General features: G+C 42.4%; 1 protein-coding gene across 1 annotated transcript in view; it reads right to left on the bottom strand.

Annotated features, from left to right (window-relative positions):
* The window catches only part of SLC25A10 (solute carrier family 25 member 10), a 44,796-nt gene extending 23,312 nt beyond the window's left edge, over nt 1–21,484 (bottom strand). Inside the window, exons 1-10 of the mRNA XM_078155719.1 lie at nt 21,408–21,484; nt 21,035–21,190; nt 10,024–10,045; nt 7,569–7,684; nt 6,532–6,615; nt 5,698–5,741; nt 4,613–4,683; nt 3,905–3,997; nt 2,764–2,838; nt 2,419–2,475 (exon numbers count right to left, since the gene is read on the bottom strand). Coding sequence (XP_078011845.1) covers nt 2,419–2,475; nt 2,764–2,838; nt 3,905–3,997; nt 4,613–4,683; nt 5,698–5,741; nt 6,532–6,615; nt 7,569–7,684; nt 10,024–10,045; nt 21,035–21,190; nt 21,408–21,484 — 795 coding nt within the window. The remainder of the gene's footprint in view (nt 1–2,418; nt 2,476–2,763; nt 2,839–3,904; nt 3,998–4,612; nt 4,684–5,697; nt 5,742–6,531; nt 6,616–7,568; nt 7,685–10,023; nt 10,046–21,034; nt 21,191–21,407) is intronic.
* Nucleotides 21,485–21,541: the final 57 nt, after the last annotated feature.

The following is a 21,541-nucleotide window of genomic DNA, read 5'->3' as shown; positions in this document are numbered from 1 at the left end:
CTGAATATTTTCTATGCATTCCCACCTCTTCAGCTTTGCTCATGCTACCTACTTCCCCTGGAATAATAATAATAATAATCATTATTATTGAGCAGCTATGTGGCACAGTGGATAGAGTACCAAGCCTGAAGTCAGGAAAATTCTTCCTGAGTTCAAATCTTGGTCTCAGACCATCACTAGCTGTGTGACCGTGGGCAAGTCACTTAACCCTATTTGCCTCAATTTCCTCACCTGTAAAAAGAGCTAGAGAAGGAAATGGCAAAACACTCCAGTATCTTTGCCAGGAAAACCCCCCCAAAAAGTGTCACAAAGTCAGACATGACCAAAAAAATGACTGAAGAACAACTATTATTATAGCTAGTATTTATATAACACTTAAGGTTTGCAAAGCACTTTACAAATATTATTTCATTTGCTCCTAATCACAGCCGTAGGAACGAGGTGCTATTATTGCCCCCATTTTAAAGATGAAGAAACTAAGGAAGACAGAGGTTAAGTGACTTACTCAGAGTCACATAGCTAATGAGTGTCTGAACCCTAACTTGAATACAGTTCTTACTGACTGCAGTAAGCACTCTATCCACTGTGCCACCTTGCTGCTACCCTGGAATGCTATTTATTCCTGCCTATCCAAAACGTGATGCAGTGAGGAATACAGAATAACAGGCTATCCTTGGAGCTAGGAGGCACTGGGTTTAAACCTTGCCTTTAATACAGAATAGTTGTATGATTGTGGGAAACTCTCTAAGGCTGTAAGTTAGAGATGAGTTACTAATCTGCAGTGATAGTGGAGTTTCCACAGAGAGTTCCCTACACCTGTGAAATTATGGGTCTGCCCTCAACTCCCCACGGATAGCAGTAGATGGCGCAAAGTGCCAGGCCTGAAGTCAGGAAGACTCATCTTCTTGAGTTCAAGTATGGCCTCAGAGACTTACTAGCTATGTGACCCTGGGCAAGTCACTTAACCCTGTTTACCTCAGTTTCCTCATCTGTAAAATGAGCTGGAGAAGGAAATGGCAGACCACTCCAGTATTTTTGCCAAGAAAACCCCAAAGGGGGTCACGAAGAGTCAGAAAGGACTGAAAAAAACAAACGAACAACCAACTAACTGAGTGACAACGACAACGTGCAAAGCATTGTGCTAGGTGCTGGAGATGTAAAGACCAAAACATAAATGGTTCCGGCCTTTTAGGAATTTTCATTTTGCCTAGGGTGGTGGCAGGATGCAACACATATTCAAAACAAATAAATTAAGGGTGTCCCCAAAGTCTTAGTACAGTTTTAAATGGCTTTAAAAATTGCTTAAGCCATTTAAAACTGCACCAAGACTTTGGGGACACCCTGTACAAGGTAATTGGAGGGGTGTAAGACTGCTGTTAAGGGGTCCCCTGAACTTGTCTTTGTGAGTCGCTATATTTTGCAGAAACACTGGACCTAGGCATGCAGGAGGCCCTGAATGTGTCAAGGACAAAGCTCCCTCTGAGCTGACGTAATTTGTTATTGCACGCCAAGCTGGACTCCCTGTGTATCCTTGGGAGACAAGACAGGCACCAGCCAGTCTGTGCCAGGCTGGGATAGTGCTTGTGCAGCTGGGGTCCTTTGCAGCTAAGCAAACCCTCCTATCTTCATAGTCTAACAGTTCCCAAGGGAAAAGAATGAGACTTTTGCCATCACCTTGCTCCTTCCCATGGGGAGTGGTTTTGTCTTTTTCCCCACCTTCACTACACCATTCCCCTTCCCATGTCACACCCCTTCCTGGTATTTGTTCTGCTGTTATAAAAATGTAAACTTCTGTAAAGATTGGGAACTCTTTGGGTTCCACATGCATGTTCATTTTCTTGTAATAAGCCTGGTTTTCACTTAAGTCTCATGACATTGTGATTGCCTGTGGATACTACTTAAAAACAGGTTTGAATTTGTAGGGGCCAGGGGTATGACTGTCCCTGGCACCAAAGATAAGTGGCTATTTGTTAATTCATTTTTAAAATAAATTTTTACTGATGGCTTTTATTTGTACATCATCTAAATTCTACTCATTAATTTTAATTCTACTCAGTGGCACACTTTGATTCAATATGCATTTATTAAGTACTTACTACTGTGTGCACGCATCATTGTGCTAAGCACTGGGAACAAAAAGACAAAAACGAAATCATCTCTGCCCTCTTCCTAAAGTCTACTAGGGACTATTATAAAAATGGTGCGGCCATCACTGATAAGTATGGATTGGATGGTTACTAAAAAAAGTTACAAGTTTTTGAGAGTTTGTGTGAAACTTGTAGATCCTTAAAATTTCTTAGTCAAATTTTTTTAAAAAAATGATTCATCAACTCTTCTGTGAATCTTCTGCAGTATAGGGCCCCTTTCCCTAAAATCCTACCAGTGACAAGTCCTTAAGCTTCTTAAAAGAACAGGTACCTTGTAAAATGCTAGAGGTCCCAATTTGGCTATCTCTGATACACAATGAATGATGCTCTAAAAGAGACAATAAACACAATTCCCCAAAGACGATATATTCAACAGTCTAGTTGTACCTCAGTCCCTGTGTAGCTTTTTCCCATCAACTTCACGGTCTATGTTGCAAAGCCAGGCAAGTTAGCACCTTTTTTTTTAAAGAGAAAGGTTTTCTACTGGCTAAGTTGAAAAAATTGAGGTGACCCCCAGAATTAAAAAATAGCCTATGCTAATTCTTTGGTTTTGTGATAGTAACAACATTTGGGAGAAAGGGTCTTTAAGAGAAATGAAATAGTTCTATGAACTCACATCATAATCCTGGGCGTTCATCATTCGAGTCTTCAGCACATCCAAGGGCTGACATAGCAAAGTGGCACATAAACCCTAGGGAGAAGGAGAACTTCAAGATTACAGGGGGTAAAAGAGCTCCCCTGCCATCGTCCATTGGTCATTTCTTCTTAGAATATTCTAGGCATTTTTCTCATTTAAATCTCCCGATGCTTTGGCAAACAGAAGGTACCAGCGAGGTGCCTGAGAACCAACTGATCACCCAGTGGATGGAAATGACTCATCACCACTGTCCATCACCTCCTATTTCAGAAACCATGGCATCATGGTTATTCACAAGAGCCTACCAAGTTGCTGACTTTCAGATTCATCAATAAAAGCCTCAGGAGAAGCTGCTGCTGTCCTGGAGCAGGTTCTATCTTCAAAAATTTGTGTCCCCTTCCCAACCACAGCATCAAGAAAGAGGTGGTTGTGTTTTTGTTTTTGTCTTTTTGGGGAAGGGGTGGTATTGCTGATTTGATCTCTTCCTCCTAATAGCTCTGCATCCTCAGCTTATTCCCTTTATCCAAGGCATATGGGAGTGGGCATCTGGAAGAGTGAATGGGCTGGTGGCCACCCAGTAATGCAGACTGTATACACATCAAGTGACAAAACATCTGATTGGACTTGGTGCTGTTCATTATAGGAGCTAAAATTACAAAGGGAATTGATACGAGGAAAGAAGAAAGAAATCTTGACTTTGTGAGAAACCTCAAGTGATAAAGGAGCAAAGGCTTCCTCATAACTAGAAGTCCTAATAGGAGTTCAGTGGGCATCGGACAATCCAAATTTGCACAGCTAAGCCTATGATTTAAGGATGAGATAGCTATCATGTCAATGATAGGATTAAAATATCATTGGTGGGGGGTTGCGGACTATGGTTTTGCATGAGTGTTGACCCAAAGAGTATCTTGAAACGGGGATAACTTTTCTGTGGTCTCAATGAGAGACGAGGTACCAATGGTACTACATTAATTAATATTTTGGGGAGTTTTCCCCATAACATACTAAACGCTCTAGAAGTTTGTACTCTGAGACAGCATATGCCACATGTGCCTTCCATTACACATATAAGGTCATATAGCTTCATGAATATCAGTTGGAGCTTTTGAAAGGAACCTACAGCAATGAAACTGGCTATAATGTGGATGCTGAGGCTGTCTGAGCAGGAAGTTGAGGTGAGCACCAGTTGCTTGATTTGGTCGTAGCAGGATGCCTGCAGGAGGAGATTGAAATCAAGAAGAACCATGTCAGCACCTTCAAACCTCAACCATAGCAGCCTTTTATGCCTATTCCTCTCTTATCACCTCTGTCCAGTAGGAACTTTGCACAGAAGCTTAATATGAACCCAGCAATAACTCTATACTATGGCATCACGGGCAGAAGTCTGGCCTTGCATCCAGGACAGTCAGGTTTGAATCCTAGCCCTGACACTTACTGGCTGTGTGGTTATGGACAAACTGCTTGTCCTCCCTGAGACTCAGTTTCTTCCTCTGTAAAACAGAGATAATACCTGTATTTTTTCTCTTGCGGGGTTGTTGTGAGGAAAGCCCTTTTTCAGTCTTAAAGCACTCCATAAATGTAAATTATATATCTCACCACGCCTTTTTCCCTGAAGCAGAAGTTCTGAACATTTTCTTTCAAAACTGTGACTATAAAGTATGTGGATAGAATTCAATAGTATTTTTACAGTTTTAAAGGTGAACTTACATTGAAACAGCCTGAGATTCTGTGATAACTTCATTTCTGGCCTCCTTCTATGACACTCTCACACCCAACAGATGGAGTTTAAACAGATATGTGAAGATCTGTGGGAGGGAACACGTCCTACCTGTCCCACTGTCATCAAAGCCCCTCGTCCTGATGCCAGGGTAGCACCAGAGAATAATGTCGAAAACCCCTCTGGAGGAAAGAAAAGGGGTAGGGAAACAGATAGAATGAAATTGAGCAAGTTTGGACCAAGGGTCTATAGGCCCAGTCCCAATATGATCAACTACCCTGAGAGCCTCCAAAGTTAATTCATCTCCATGTTTAATTCAGTAAATAGTGCATGCAATGTGTAAGGATCCCAAGGTAGGTGCTGGTACACAAAGATAAAAAATGACCTGTGGATTTTCAGCACTCCCTCATAGAGAATCCTGAGCTTCATTCAATTTGATTCAATTTCAGTCACCATTTATTAAGCTCCTACTAGGTGTTGGGCACTGAGGGTACAAATATGAACTAGTCCCTGTCCTCCAAGACCTTACATTCCCCATTAAGGGAATGAGTATACACACAGAAAGGTAAATAAAAGTCATAAGTAAAAAAAAAAATAAGGCATGGTCCATAGGCCACCCCATACAGCTTTTTCTAATCCCCTTCATCATTTATCTTCTTCCCCTCCTCAAATTTTTATGTATTTACGTACATGTTTACATATTGCAGCCCCTCAATAGAATGTAGGCCCCTTGAAAGCAGGGACTATTTCATCTTTGTATCTCTTAGAATGGTTACTTACATATTTTACTTTTGGGGTCTAGACCTTTAATTACATTAGTGTAAATGAAGATGCAGAACAACAGCCCCTTCTTCCCTCCGACCCCCTGCCTGGTCATAATTCAGAGTCTTACAGAATTGCTTGGGGTGACTTGTCCAAAGTCATACAGCTAGTATATGTGAGAGGCATGACTTAGGCCCAGATTATCTTGATTCCAAGGCCAGACCTCAATCCACTCCACTCTCACCCTGAACATAAGAGGAGCATTGCTTGTTAGATCATAGGAAAATCCTAAACTATGTACCCCTTATTTCAGAAGTTTTATTTTGGTGGGTACCTAGAACTCACTTTGTTCTAATAAACATGATTCAAAAAACAATAACAACAAAACAACAATAAACACATTTCTATTTTTCTTCTCCTTTAGGAGAGCCTACCTTCCCGAATTATATGAGTCATCCCGTTCAGCACATGGGAATAACTATAGGATAGAAAATGTTTTTATTTACACACACATACACACACACACACACACACACACACACACAGAGTTATGTCTCAAGGACTGGTTATTTAATTTGTAGGTTTTCCATTCTCGGCTTTTCCCTTTTTGCAACAGCATCTTAGGTATTATAGGGAAGACTAAAGTGGAATTCAGGGATCATCTGTGGATTTCACTTATCCGGGCTATCTCTATTTCCTTATAAGTCCAAATTATTCCTTTTTACACATTTCTTGGGGAATTCCTGCCACCTGGTAACAGCAAGACCTACTGCTATTTATTTCAGCAAAACTGTGGGGCTTTTTTGCATGGTTTGCTGGGTATGGATCAGCACATTCATTTGCAGCTTTCTTCAAATTCCTATTTTTCAGGGTTTCATTCCCACCAGGTAAGATTTCTTTCCTCACATCAACCAGCAAAAGTTCCATTCTCTGGTTTATGCATTCTGCTGGGCACTTTGCCACAGCGGCCTGGGGGCAGGGCTCACTGTCCCTGGGGCTTTAATGACAGCTAGGAGAAGATAGCAAGGAAATACAATCCTGCCATAGTATATTCAAGAAGACTAGAACATGAGTCTGTTAGCTCCATCTCTACTCCCCCAAACACTAACAAATAGCTCCTGAGTTTAAATGATCATTTAAAAGATCATTAGCTCTGATGTTAACTGCAATCAAACTTTGGGCTTCAGTTTGGATGAAGTGATCTCTAAGGTCCCCTCCAGTTCAGAGCTTCTATGAATTATGAACTCGGTCTCTCCTTTGCAACTTACTTCCTCCTCAGGTGCACCGGCATCTTCACATCATTCTGCATCCTGCTTCCAAATAAGATCCAACAATTAGAAGGGCCAACCACCCTTGTAGGACACAGGGATGTGAGAAGGTTCAGAGGAATAGAGATGCCAAGGGGCAAATGATAGAGGGAAGGACTACCCAGGTAAAGGAGCAAGAGAAAAGAGAGGGAAGGTAACAGGGGATGTGACTGACCTAACATTCACCATATCTGCTGGGGTCCCCACAAACCCACCAACAAAACGTAAAACCAGAGGGAAAAGGGCATAGGATTTACAATCCTGTTTCACATTCCATGCAAATCCACTCTCAGCTCCCATGGTTTCTTATTTCCAATAGTCTTCTTGGGAAATGAACAACAGCCCTTAACAATTCTTTGGCTGTTGGGCAAGGCTGGCTCCTTCCTATCATCCCCAAGTTCAGTTCCTCTTTACTCACCTCCAAGGGCCGCCATATATACCTTCTGATAGAAGGGCAGGTGCTGCTTCTGGCCGTGTTTCACATGATCCTGAAGTGAGTAATAGATGGCAAAGTGAGTCACAGAATAGGTCAGCTGATAGAGAGAAAGCAAGTTTCAAAGAGAAGAATGTCTCAGAAAGCCAGGAGAAACCTTACGTAGCAATCCCTACATGTCATTACCCTGGGGTGAACAGGCAAGATTTAAAAGAACAAAAACAACCCTCAGAGTTACAGCATTTGTTAACATTTATTATGTGCCAGGCCTTGATTAAGTCAAAGACAAAAAAGAACCTTCAAAGAGGTTATATTTTACTGGGTGGGAAAAGAATTTTTGGAGATGTCAGTCAATCAACAAACATTTGTTAAATACCTAGTATGTGTTATGAGGTGCTGGGGATACAATGAGGAGTTGAGGATAACAGCCAAGTCTAAAGATGTCATCCTAGAGTTAATCATAACTGATTCTAACAGTCACAATGTCAGCTAGGTTGATCACTTTCTGGACCCAGGATGGGTTAGATCAGAGACAAGATAGTAGGGGTCCCCATCTGTCACCTACCTGTCTACACAGGCAGAGAGCCCACTGTAAAGTGCCATAAAGCCACTGACGCTAATCACTCTTACTGTCATGCCAGCAAAGCCAATATTTGCTCTGTGCTGAGTCTGAAGATGGACCTACACCAGAGAGACAGGTAGGGATGAACATGGAGGTGGGATGATACGATGAGCTGCTGCATTGTGGGGTAACTGACAACATAGAGAGGAGCCAGGGTTCCCAAATCTTGCACCAGCAGAGCACAAGACTAAGTGAATTCCATCCACATTGGAAATCCTTCAAGGACAGACCCAGAAAAGGGTCTGTATGCCTTTGATCTGAGGACCAGCCTAGCTAAGTTCTGAGAAGCACATCACCAGGTTGGCTGGGAACGGGGGATGGATAAAGGCAAACTGTCCTGAGGAACTCTGGAACACTGCCCCCCAACCTGTAGCAGACCTGCAACCTGGGATGGTTAGAGGAAGGACTCATACTGAAAAAAAAATCCAACAGGCTTGCACACTGTAGATCTGGACAGCAACCAACTGGGTCAGGTAAGACTGCACATCTCCTGATAGAGATGTCTTACCGCTTACTTAAGCAGTAATGCACTAAATATATTGTCAGACCCACTCAGAGTCCACAGCCCACTGAAGGTGGCTCATTTGCAGCAGCATCTTTAAGTGAGCATAACTCCTTGCATCAAGCAGTAGGGGCAACAGAGGCTTCCATCTCATTCAAACTGTAAGCTTGCTGAGAGCAAGTATTGTCTATGTCCCAAGCATGCAATACAATGTTAAATATCTTGTATGTACTGAATCAAATTTAGAACTACAAGAACTCATAAGATCACAGATCTATGTTCTTCTTCTTAACTAACTGGACCTTATTGCTCATTCTCCTGCTTAGAGATGCAGCTATAATATCCCCTGGAAAGTCACACCTCTTTTATTTTGTGTGTTTGGGGGGAAGGTTTCAATTTATGTCTCAGGGCCTGGCTAAAGACATCATTTTGTAAAAATGTAGTAGGCTGACTTCAGGAAGTTCCTCTTTGGGGAATGCCTGAGCTGATGAGGTCATCACTTGACTCTGAGGGAAGTAGGTGGAGTGTTGTTGAACAAAAAGTAAAAAGATTCAGGTATCCCCATGTGTAAATTCCAAGGCAGAGGAAAAGGCAGCAGTCAGCTCTCCAGAGAAGGAATATGGAAATCTGGTAGAAGGGAGTCTATTTTAGAACAAGAGGAGAAGGCTTCCAGTGGGGAACATGAACAGACAATCCAACCCACCCACTTATTTTACAGATGAGGAAACTGAGCTCCAAAGAAGTAACTTGCCCAGGTTCACAAGGCTAGTGAATTTCAGTGGTGGAATTTCAAATGCAAGTCTTCCTGACTTCAAATCTTGTACTCAATGCAAGCCTATGGGGCCATGACTATCTGAAAGGAAAAGGAAATGAGGACATCTAGAAAAAGAGACTTTGGGCAGTGACTGAAAAACGGAGATAGGTGGTGCACTGAAATTAATTTACTTGGTAAAAAGTTACTGAGCACATTTCAGTTGCTGCATTGATGTTCAGGTTTTTCAGGTTTTTGACTGAACACACATACATAACAAAATTACAGATCCTTCAAGCACAAGGCATAGATGAAGTTATAGAGGGATTGTGATTTGTGTCTGTGGAGGAAGTACCAACATGACCAAATTACAGCTCTTTTAAGTACATCTCATCTACTAAAAGACTGTAAATTCTTTTACTGCATGTCCTATCTATCCTTTGTTTCTCTCCCAGAGACATAATACATTGCTTATTTTTCCCCCCTTTTTGGACCTGTCAATTTGTTGTCATTAGGAGCTCTTTCTCCACCAATGTGAACCAGTGGCTCAACTGAAACTTAAAAAGTCTTAGTGTTACCTGGGGGCACTGAAAGTTCAACGACTTGCTTGAGATGACACATCTAGCAGGTGTCAGAGGCAGGACTTTGAACTGAGCCTTCCTGACTTCAAGGAATTTTACATACTATACACTACCCAATGATTGCTTTAGGAATGAATGCCTGAACTCTAGAAGACATCACTTTCACTCATTCTTTGGAATGGAGATGACGGCACCCACCTTGATCAGATCCAGTGGATGGGTCACACAAGTGTCTCCAGCAGAAGCCAGTCCTCCAAGTACCAGTGGAACACAATTTTCTTGCCCATGTTGCTGCTCTGGGTGCAGTCACTTGCAAGGGGCTCAGTGGGAGTCTTGATTATCAATCTGCTATTTTACAGGCCAAGGAATTCTATCAAAGGTTGCAGCTGCCATGCACTTCTGGGAGATGGAGACTGTTCACATTGTAGTGAGAGGAGGGTATGCTGAAGTGTTCAGGGATTCTATGTGGACCAACAGATCTGGGCGGACTGCACGTTGGGCCACTGTCCACAGGGCACTTGCCAGCTGTTGGCTGTTCCATTAGCACCTACTCATTTGACTTACAGAAGACTCTCGGAACCTATACCTGAAGGATTCAAAAGACAGGTGGAATCAGTCAGAGCACTAGTGGGTGCAAGGGAAGGGAAGAGAAGGATGGCAGAAATAGGTACAGAAAGTTTTATGAAGAGCATAAGACAGCCAGTTCAGTTCAATTCTACAAACATTTGTCAAACAGCTACTATGTGCCTGGCATTATGATAAGCATTTGGCTCTACCAGGACAAATGAAATAGGCCCTGCCCTCAAAGGACTTTTTTTCCTTCAAGGAGATTCCTGGAGGACAGCATCCACACCACTAAGTAAATACAAAGCAGTTTGAAGAGAGAGAGAGCCCTAGCAATTGCAGCTGTAAAGACCTCACACAGGAGGTGGCATCTCAGCTGTGCTTTAGTAACAGTAGGCATTTTATAGTGATTTAAGGTTTGCAAAGTACTTTACAAACAGATCTCATTTTATCCTCACAACAGCCCTGGGAGGTTGGTACTATTATCCTCTCCATTTTATAGATGAGGATACTGAGGCAGACAGAAGTTAAATGACTTTCTCAAGGTCACAGAGCTGGTCAGTGTTTGAGGACAGATTTGAATTCAGTTCTGCTTAACTCTAGGTCTAGCACTTAATCCACGGCACCATCTAGCTGGGGCTTCTACTAGGCGAAGAGGAAGGAGTGCGTTTCAGACAGAGGATTACCTATGGAAAAGTCTAGAGGCTGGATGGAAATGGACTTTCCATTTCCATGGAAAGCACTGGGAAGAGCTAGCAGACCAGTCTGACTGGACTGGGGAGCAAATGCATTTAGAAGCAGAGTATGACCTCCAAACTGGAACACTGCCTGATCATGCTAGACTGTGAGCTCCTCGAGGGCAGACTGTCTTTCACCTTTCCTTCTATCTCCAGATCTTAGCACACAGTAGGCACTTAATAGGTACTTATTGATTGACTGACAAAATGGAGGCAAATCAGACCATTTTGTGAAAGCGGAGATGTTCCCCACTGGAGGATTCCTTGGACTTAAAAGAGAATATGTGTTTCTCCAGAGCTGTTCCACTTGAACTACTAGGCAATGCCTTCTGTAGGGGGTGTCAATTATCCTGATCTCTAAGGAGAGGGAAAAAACCGCAAAGGTTCTCTGAAACAGATAACTTTAGGGAACTGATACCAGTGTGTGGCAAACAGTAGGCATTTAATAAATACTTGTTGAATGAATACACACTTATTAAGCACTTACTATATGCAAAGCCCTATGCTAAGTACTAAGGATACAAAAAGAAGGAGCTCCTATTCTTGGTTTTTTTGGCTAGGCAATGGGGTTAAGTGACTTGCCCAGGGTCACACAGCTAGTAAGCATCAAGTGTTTGAGGCTGGATTTGAACTCAGGTCCTCCTGACTCCAGTGCCACCTAGCTGCCCCTAGGAGCTCATATTCTAATGTTGAATGACTGACATTTCTTTTTTGTCTCCTATTTAATTATTGACGTGTAGTACATCAAAGTGTACAAAGTAATGTATGTATATACAGACAGATGTATTTGTACATATATATATATATGCACATATGTATACACATAATATACATTATCCTTATATATAATGAGTGTTATTTAGTATTTTATGTATATATGCATACATATATACACACACATATATATACACATATACATATACACATATACACACAATGTATTATATGGAATATTATTTAGTATTTTCTCTGTGTGTATACACACATATATGTGCATGCATCTACACATATGCCCATGCATGCATACACACATATACACACCTACACATTGTTAAGGAATGTTGAGGGGTCCCCTGAACTTGTCTTTTTGAGTTGCCATATTTTCCAGAAACACTGGACTCAGAGCATGCAGGAGGCCCTGAATGTGTTGAGGACAAGGACCCTTCTGAGCTGACACAATGTGTTATTTGCATCCCAAGTTGGACTCCCTGTGTGTCCTTGGGAGTCAAGACGTGCACTTGTCAGTCTGCACTAGGTTAAGAAATTGCTTGTGTAGGGGCAGCTAGGTGGCACAGTGGATAGAGCACCAGCCCTGAAGTCAGGAGGACCTGAATTCAAATGTGACCTCAGACCAAACACTTGACACTTACTAGCTATGTGACCCTGGGCAAGTCACTTAACCTCAATTTCCTAAAAAAAAAAATTACTTGTGCAGCTTGGATCCTTGTAGATAAGCAGACTATCCTATCTTCACGGTCTAGCAGTTCCGGAATGAAAAGAATGCTGCTTTTGCCATCCCCTTGTTCCTCCCCTCTGGCAAGGGTTTTATCCTTTTCCAACCTTTACTGTGCCTTTCCCTCTCCCATGCCATGGCCATTTAGGTGGAAATTCTGGTGGCTCTTCCCTTTGTCCTACTGTTATAAAAGTGCAAATTTCTGTATGGATTGTGAGCCCTTTGGGTTCCACATACATGTTCATTTCTCTTTTAATAAACCTAGTTTTCAAGTAAGTTTCATGAAGCTGTGATTGCCTGTTGACAACATACCCATACATATCCATATAAAAATCCCTGTTTGAGCATCACAGCAACTGGGTGAGATAGGTACTAAAGGCATTCTTATCTCTATTGTACAGATGAGTAAACAGTCTCAAAAAGGCTGACTTCCATATGTTTTCACTGACTGTTCCCCATGCCTGAAACTCTCTCTCTCCCCACTCTCCTCATCTCTGACTCCTATGCTCTATAAGAAGCCTTTCCCAGCCTTCCTTACTCTTAGTGCCTATTTACCCTGGATATTTTGTTGGTACATACTTATTTGCATGTTGTCTCCCCCATTATACTGTGAACTCCCTGAGAGCATGGACTATTTTTTGCCTTTTTTTGTATCCCCAGAGCTTAGTACACTGCTTAGCACAAAGTAGGTGCTTAATAAATGCAAGCTGACTCATTGCTAATAGAGAACAACAATATAATTATAATTTTAAAATCTAATATAATGTAGCATTTTAAAGTCTGCAAAGAGCTTTACATATATTATCTCATTTGAATCTCACAATAACCCTGTAAAGCACACAAGAAGTATTATTCTCCATTTTATAAATGAGAAATTTAAGGTTCAAACAAGATAAATGACTTATCCTAGATCACACAGTTCATGTTGGAGGTAGGATTTGAAATCAGGTCTTCCTAGTTCCTCTAAACTTGGTGATCTTTTCAGAACATTAAGAAAAATAAGGGCAGCTAGGTGGTGCAGTGGATAGAGCACTGGCCCTGGAGTCAGGAGGACCTGAGTTCAAATGTGGCCTCAGACACATAACACTCACTAGCTACGTGACTCTGGGCAAGTCACTTAACCCCAATTGCCTCACAAAAAAAAAAAAGAAAGAAATCTTGGAATTTATTATGGACAGGCACCTTCTGGAAACCTGCCATAAATAACTCCAGAAGATTTGCAGCTTTAAAAAAAAAATCATGTATTATAACAATAGCCTGGGCAGCTAGGTGATACAATGGATGGAGTGCCAGGTCTTGAGTCAGAAAGATTCATCTTCCCTTGAGTTCAAATTTGACCTCAGACATTTAGTAGCTGTGTGACCCTGGAGAAGTCACTTAACCTTGTTTGCCTCAGTTTACTCATCTGTAAAATGAGCTGGAGAAGGAAATGGCAAACCACTCCAGTATTACTGCCAACAAAACCCCAAATGAGGTCACGAAGGGTAGGACGCAGCTGAACAACAAAATGATAGCTTACATTTCTAGAGCCCTTTGTGCTTACAATATGCTTTCCATACATCATTTCATTTGAGTGTTCACAGAAACCCTGTGACGCAAACAGTACAAGGATTATTATGCCTATTTTATAGAAGAGGAAGTTGAGGATCAGAGATTAAATGATTTGAAGTTAAGGAGTAGAATTGGCACTCGAATCCAGGTCTTCTGAGTTCAGCGCTCATTCTACTAAACCATGTTGTCTCTACATTTAGGGATCCTCTCTCCAGTTTCAAGGTAATTGCAGGATTTACGAAATAGGCTGGCAGACCCAGGAATCAAGCCTTGTGATGTACAAATGATACTTTTCTCTAACAATCCATTTCAGATAAATTTGAACAAACAATAAAAATCATCATCGGTGGGGGCAGGTGCCTACCTCACTCCACCTTGCATCTTTGCTCTTCAGTACCTCCTGACTTTCCCATACTGAAAGGCTCATCCCCACAGTGCAGTGTAACTTGGGAGGACTTGATCTGGACACACAGGACTATAAACTAGGAATTCTCAAGTTCCACCCCAGGTTTTAATGGCTAGCAAGTTAATACAAGGTCACTGATGCACTTGGCAGGAAAGTTGTGGGCAACCAAGAATTTTTAAGTAGATAGATAGCTAGATAGACTGATAGATAGACAGACAGACAGATAGATAAATTTCCCCCACAGCATGAAGTTTCTACAGCTTGGACCACTGTCATCATTTAGAGCACTGTTAAAATACAGGGTGTCGAGCAGAACCCACAAAAAGACAGAGTGAAACAAATTTCCAGCCCAAGACAACCTGGATGATTGATCAGAAAGGTATATCTCACTGGGCTGGGAGAGGAGCCCAGTTTGGCGTGGGCACACAGGCCGCAGCGAACCTGGAGCAAGCCTCAAGAGTACTGAATTGCTAGCAGCTGTGGCGGTTTTCAGACTCCTCAATCCACATATGCCAAAGACAACTTAGAAGGTCAGTGGGAAAAGTCTGTTTCCGCAATGCTGAGAGAGGAACGCGGGGTCTCAGATCCAGTTCCCTGAGAGCACGGCCCTGGCGGGGGGGCAACTACCTCCTGAGCTTTCGGCCCACAGACTGAGGAGGAATTGAGTGGCTGATCAGAGAGGAATTGCAGGGATCTCTTTGCCAGTGCTGAAGCAGGAATCTCTTGCTTTGCCCATGCTTGGATCTGGGTCACAGTTCTGGGTGGCAGTCCTGGGGTGAGGAGGAGCGCTGGCATGGTGGAGCTTGTAGTGGCTATGAAGAAGAAACCCTCATCACTGTTACAGGACAGAAAGGAGTACTTGTGGTCACTAATACACTAGAGCACAAGCCAGGAAGGGAGTAAACACCTCGCCCCTTATCATACCACCTTGGAAGAACTGAAAATTTACAGGTCCCTACAAGTATCTCTGAAAACAGCTGTACAAACCCCTGAAGGTTGGGACAGTACATTCTCCACACTGGAAGCAGACTCTTACCTTAATAAAGAGTTTAAAACTCAAGTAATTGGCTGGGATCATGAGCAAGCAGTGCAAAAAGAGTCAGACTATATTATCTTACTTTGGTGACAAAGAAGATAAAAATATATAACCAGAAGAAGACAACAAAGTCAAAGCTCCTACATCCAAAGCCTCCAAGAAAAATATGAATCACTCCCAGGCCTTGGAAGAGCTCAAAAGGGATTTTGAGAAGCAAGTAAGAGAAGTAGAGGAAAAACTGGGAAGAGAAATGAGAGTGATGCAAGAAAATCATGAAAAACAAGTCAACAGCTTGCTGAAGGAGACCCAAAAAAACTGAAGAAAATAACACCTTAAAAAATAGTCTAACCCAAATGGCAAAAGAGGTCCAAAAAGCCAATGAGGAGAAGAATGCCCTAAAAAGCAAAATTGGCCAAATGGAAAAGGAAGTCCAAAAGATTACTGAAGAAAATACTTCCTTAAAAATTAGAATAGAGCAATTGGAAACAGTGACTTTATGAGAAATCAAGACACTGCAAAGCAAATCCAAAAGAATGAAAAACTAGAAGACAATGTGAAATATCTCACTGGAAAAACAACTGACCTGGAAAATAGATCCAGGAAAATGAATTTTAAAATTATCAGACTATCTGAAAACCATGATCCAAAAAAGAGCCTAGACATCATCTTTCAAGAAATTATCAAGGAAAACTGCCCTGATATTTTAGAACCAGAGGGCTAAATAGAAATTGAAAGAATCCACCGATCTCCTCCTGAAAGAGATCCCCAAAGGAAAACTCCTAGGAATATTATAGCCAAATTCCAGAGTTCCCAGGTCAAGGAGAAAATATTACAAACTGCCAGAAAGAAACAATTCAAGTACTGTGGAAACACAATCAGGATAACACAAGATTTAGCAGCTTCTACATTAAAGGACCACAGGGCATGGTATATAATATTCCAGAGGGCAAAGGAGATAGGATTACAACCAAGAATCACCTACCCAGCAAAACTGAGTATTATCCTTCAGGGGGAAAAATAGTCATTAAGTGGAATAGAGGACTTTCAAGCATTCTTGATGAAAAGACCAGAGCTGAATAGAAAATTTGATCTTCAAATATAAGACTCAAGTGGAACATGAAGAGGTAAACAGGAAGGAGAAATCATAAGAGACTTATTAAGGTTGAATTGTTTACATTCCTTCATGGAAAGATGATATTTCTAACTCATGAGACCTTTGTCAGTATTAGGGTAGTTGGAGGAAAAAAATTATATGTATGTATATAGATAGTTAGATAGAGGGCACAGGGTGAGTTGAAGATGAAGGGGTCATGTCTGGAGAATAAAATGAAGGGATGAGAGAGGATTATACTAGGAGAAGAAGAAAGGGACAGGTCGAATGGGGTAAATTATCTCACAAAAAAAAAAAACAAACCAACAACCAGAAAAGGCTCTTACAGTGGAGGGGAAAAGGGGAAAGGTGAGAGGGAATGAGTGAATCTTACTCTCATAGGATTTGGCTTATGGAGGGAATAACATACATGTTCAATTGGGTATGAAAATCTGTCCTACCCTACTGGAAAATAGGGGGAGAAAGGGACAAGAGAGCAGGGGGATGAGAGAGGAGGGCAGATTGGGAAAGGGGTAATCAGAAGCAAATACTTCTGAGGAGGAACAGGGTCAAAAGAAAGAATAGAATAAATGGGAGAGCAGGATAGGATTAAGGGAAATAGAGTTAGTTTTTCACAACATGTCTACTATGGAAGTGTTTTGCATAACTGCACATGTATAACCTATATTGAATTGCTTGCCTTTTCAATGAGGGTGGGTGGGGAGGAAGGAAGGGAGAAAATTTGAAACCTAAAGTTTTAAAAAACATGGGTTTTTTTCTTTTTATAAATTTATTTATTTTTAGTTTTCAACATTTACTTCCACAAGATTTTGAATTCCATATTTTAACCCCATCTTGCTCCTTCACCCACCCCAAGATGGCATGCATTCTGAATACCCCTTCCCCTAGTCTGCCCTCTCTTCTATCTCTCCCCCTGCTTCTCTTATCCCCTTCCCCTTCTATTTTCCTGTAAGGCAGGATAGATTTCTGTACCTCATTTCCTGTATTTCTTATTTCCCAGTTACTTGTGGAAATATATTTTTTTAAACATGTGTTTTTAAAACTTTGGGTTTCAAATTTTCTCCCTTCCTCCCACCCTACCTACCCTCATTGAAAAGGCAAGCAAGTCAATACAGGCCATACATGTGCAGTTATGCAAAACACTTCCATAGTAGACATGTTGTGAAAAACTAACTCTATTTCCCTTAATCCTATCCTGCCCCCCCCATTTATTCTGTTCTTTCTTTTGACCCTGTCCCTCCTCAGAAGTATATCCTTCTGATTACCCCTTTCCCAATCTGCCCTTCTCTCTATCATCCCTCTGATGTCTTGTCCCCTTCCCCCCCCTATTTTCCTGTAGGGTTAGACAGATTTCCATACCCAATCGTGTGTGTATGTTATTCCCTCCTTAAGCCAAATCCTATGAGAATAAGATTCCCTCATTTCCTCTCACCTTCCTGTTTCCCCTCCACTGTAAGAACCTTTTCTTGTCTGTTTTGTGCAAGATAATGTACCCCATTCTACCTCTCCCTTTCTCCTTCTAGTATAATCCTCTCACCCCTTAATTTTATTCTCCAGATATCACCCCTTCATCTTCAACTCACCCTGTGCCCTCTATCTATCTATCTATCTATCTATCTATCTATCTATCTATCTATACATGCATACATATAATTTTTCCCCTCCCACTACCCTAATACTGACAAAGGTCTCATGAGTTATAAACATCATCTTGCCATGCAGGAATGTGAACAGTTCAACCTTAATAAGTCTCTTATGATTTCTCTTTCCTGTTTACCTCTTCACATTCCACTTGAGTCTTGTATTTGAAAGCCAGATTTTCTATTCAGCTCTGGTCTTTTCATCAAGAATGCTTGAAAGTCCTCTATTTCACTGAATGACCATTTTTTCCCCTGAAGGATTATACTGTTTTGCTGGGTAGGTGATTCTTGGTTGTAATCCTATCTCCTTTGCCCTTTGGAATATTATATTCCATGCCCTGTGGTCCTTTAATGTAGAAGCTGCTAAATCTTGTGTTATCCTGATTGTGTTTCCACAGTACTTGAATTGTTTCTTTCTGGCTGCTTGCAATATTTTCTCCTTGACCTGAGAACTCTGGAATTTGGCTACAATATTCCTAGGAGTTTTCCTTTGGGGATCTCTTTCAGGAGGAGATCGGTGGATTCTTTCAATTTCTATTTTGCCCTCTGGTTCTAAAATATCAGGGCAGTTTTCCTTGATAATTTCTTGAAAGATGATGTCTAGGCTCTTTTTTGGATCATGGCTTTCAGATAGTCCAATAATTTTTTAATTCACTTTCCTGGATCTATTTTCCAGGTCAATTGTTTTTCCCAGTGAGGTATTTCACATTGTCTTCCAGTTTTTCATTCTTTTGGATTTGCTTTGCAGTGTCTTGATTTCTCATAAAGTCACTGGTTTCCAATTGCTCTATTCTAATTTTTAAGGAAGTATTTTCTTCAGTAATCTTTTGGACTTCCTTTTCCATTTGGCCAATTTTGCTTTTTAGGGCATTCTTCTCCTCATTGGCTTTTTGGACCTCTTTTGCCATTTGGGTTAGGCTATTTTTTAAGGTGTCATTTTCTTCAGTGTTTTTTTGGGTCTCCTTCAGCAAGCTGTTGACTTGTTTTTCATGATTTTCTTGCATCACTCTCATTTCTCTTCCCAGTTTTCCCTCTGCTTCTCAAAATCCCTTTTGAGCTCTTCCAAGGCCTGGGATTGATTCATATTTTTCTTGGAGGCTTTGGATGTGGGATCTTTGACTTTGTTGTCTTCTTCTGGTTGTATGTTTTGATCTTCTTTGTCACCAAAGTAAGATAATATAGTCTGACTCTTTTTTCGAGGTTTGCTCATGATCCCAGCCAATTACTTGAGTTTTAAACTCTTTGTTAAGGTAAAAGTCTGCTTCCAATGTGGAGAATGTACTGTCCCAAGCTTTGGGGGTCTGTATAGCTGTTTTCAGAGATACTTGTAGGGACCTGTAAATTTTCAGTTCTTCCAAGGTGGTACGACAAGGGTAGAGGTGTTTACTCTTTTCCTGGCCTGTGCCCTGAGTGCTTTGAGTGACTGACCACAAGCAGTCTTTTCTCTCTTGGAACTGTGAGGAGGGTTTCTCTGCACCCCCACTACAAGCTCCACTGCACCAGTGCTCCTCCTCACCCCAGGACTGCCACCCAGAACTGTGACCCAGATCCAAGCATGGGCAAGGCAAGAGATTCCTACCTCAGCACTGGCAGAGATCCCTACAATCCCTCTCTGACCCTCGATTCCCCCTCAGTCTGTGGGCTGGAAGCTCAGGATACAGCCACCACTCCAGGGCCCGCACTCTACGCTCTGGAACTAGCTTGTGACCTAGCTCTTCTCTCACGGAAAAAGCAGACTTTTCCCACTGACCTTCTAAGTTGTCTTTGGTGTTGGTGGATTGAGGAGTCTGGAAACAGCCACAGCTGCCCGTGATTCAGTCCTCTGAGGCCTGCTCTAGGTTTTTTGCGGCTTGCACACCCACACCGCACTGCACTCCTCTCCCCCGTGCAAAATGCCTTTCTGATCAACCATTCAGGCTGTCTTGGGCTGGAAATTTGTTTTACTGTCTTTTTGTGGGTTCTGCTGCTTTAGAATTTGTTTAGAGCCATTTTTTTATGGGTATTTGGAGGGGTTTGGGGGAGAGCTCAAGCAAGTCACTGCTTTCATGCTGCCATCTTGGCTCCACCCCCAAAACATATTGAAAAAAATGTTTTCACATGCAACTGGGAAATAAGCAATACAGGAAATGGGGTACAGAAGTCTATCCTGCCCTACAGGAAAATAGAAGGGGAAGGGGATAAGAGAAGGGTGGGAGAGACAGAAGAGAGGACAGACTAGGGGAAGGGGTATTCAGAATGCATGCCATCTTGGGGTGGGGGGAGAGGTGAGATGGGGTGAAAATTTGGAACTCAAAATCTTATGGAAGTAAATATTGAAAACTAAAAATAAATTAAAAAAAATACAGGGTGTCCAAAAGGAGTTTCTGATTATTAGGGTCACAGTAAAGGAGGGAAGGTCTACTGGAGATACTATGACCTGGTCATCTAACTGGAGTCTATGAGTCTTTAACTGAATTAGTCAGATGGAGGGAAGCAGGGAAGGAAACCATTTTCAACGTGGAGGTATGGGGGCAGGGTAGAGGGGAAGGAAAAGAAGTCCCTAGATGTTGGGTGACCGCCTTGGGCAAATTATACCTCCTCTAACTATTCATCCTACCCAATCTTTAGCCTGATGAAAAAAAATTAAAAGGCACACCCAGGGCATCCGGAAATGTGAAAATAAGGTACAAAAAGTGTTTGTCTTTTTCCGGGACAGGGATTTCCACCCTTTTCTCCCAAGACTGAGGCTGAGCTAAGAGGATTCTGGTCTCTGTTGGGGTGATGGAGAGAGAGAGGCTCCTTTCTCCCAGACCTCCTGCCAGACACAGGGAGCTCCCCTGGACCCCCAGAGTCAGGAAGGTTGTACAGCTGAGGCTGACCCTTTATTAATCAACCGAGGCCTATTTTCCCTGCCAGGCCACATTTCAGTGTGGCACTTAAATGAAACTACCTCAAGAACAGAAGAGATAAAGAGTCCCAGAGCCTCAGTTGGCTTACCTGTAAAAAGGAGATTGCTTTAATGAAAACAATTATAAAAAGGGAAGGTGAAGCGCCAGAATGCTGGGCGGGGGGATGCTACCGCCCACCCCTCCTCCTACCCCGGGACTGCGGCACGGTCCAGGGCTGGCAGGTGAGGCTCAGCTGAGGCTCCACCCCTCCGCAGGTAAGAGGGCTGCCGCGAGCAGCCAGCCAACCGCCGGCCTGAAGCCGCCCCCGGTGCTCGTTCCTGGAGCGTGGAGGGCCCCAGGCTGCGGCTGGTACAGGGGGTTTGGGGGCAGGGCAGCTCCCACTCCCCACGGTAGACAAGCTGCGTCCACTGTTGGGTGCCGCTCCTCCAGGTCTGCAGAAGGTGCGTGTTCCTTTCTTTACATCCCCAGCGTTTAGAGTCTCATGTGTTCATGAAATGCTCGTCTGACTATCGAGTAAAGGTAATTCTTGATCAGGTCGAGTTGGACTCCACGACACCCTCACCACTCGTCCTGTCCAGCTCTCTGATTTTCATAAGGGCAGTAGAAGGCCTGGAAAACCTGGAGCAGAGCCCCGGGCATGGCAGCTGGTAACCGCCATGGTCAGGAAGTTCTTACCAGATTGGTGTGAGGGCTGCT

This window comes from Phascolarctos cinereus, unplaced genomic scaffold (assembly GCF_003287225.1).
Source record: "Phascolarctos cinereus isolate Bilbo 61053 unplaced genomic scaffold, phaCin_HiC Scaffold_5;HRSCAF=322, whole genome shotgun sequence".
In the NCBI taxonomy this organism is placed as follows: Eukaryota; Metazoa; Chordata; class Mammalia; order Diprotodontia; family Phascolarctidae; genus Phascolarctos; species Phascolarctos cinereus.
This window is presented reverse-complemented; position numbering and strand designations above follow the sequence as displayed.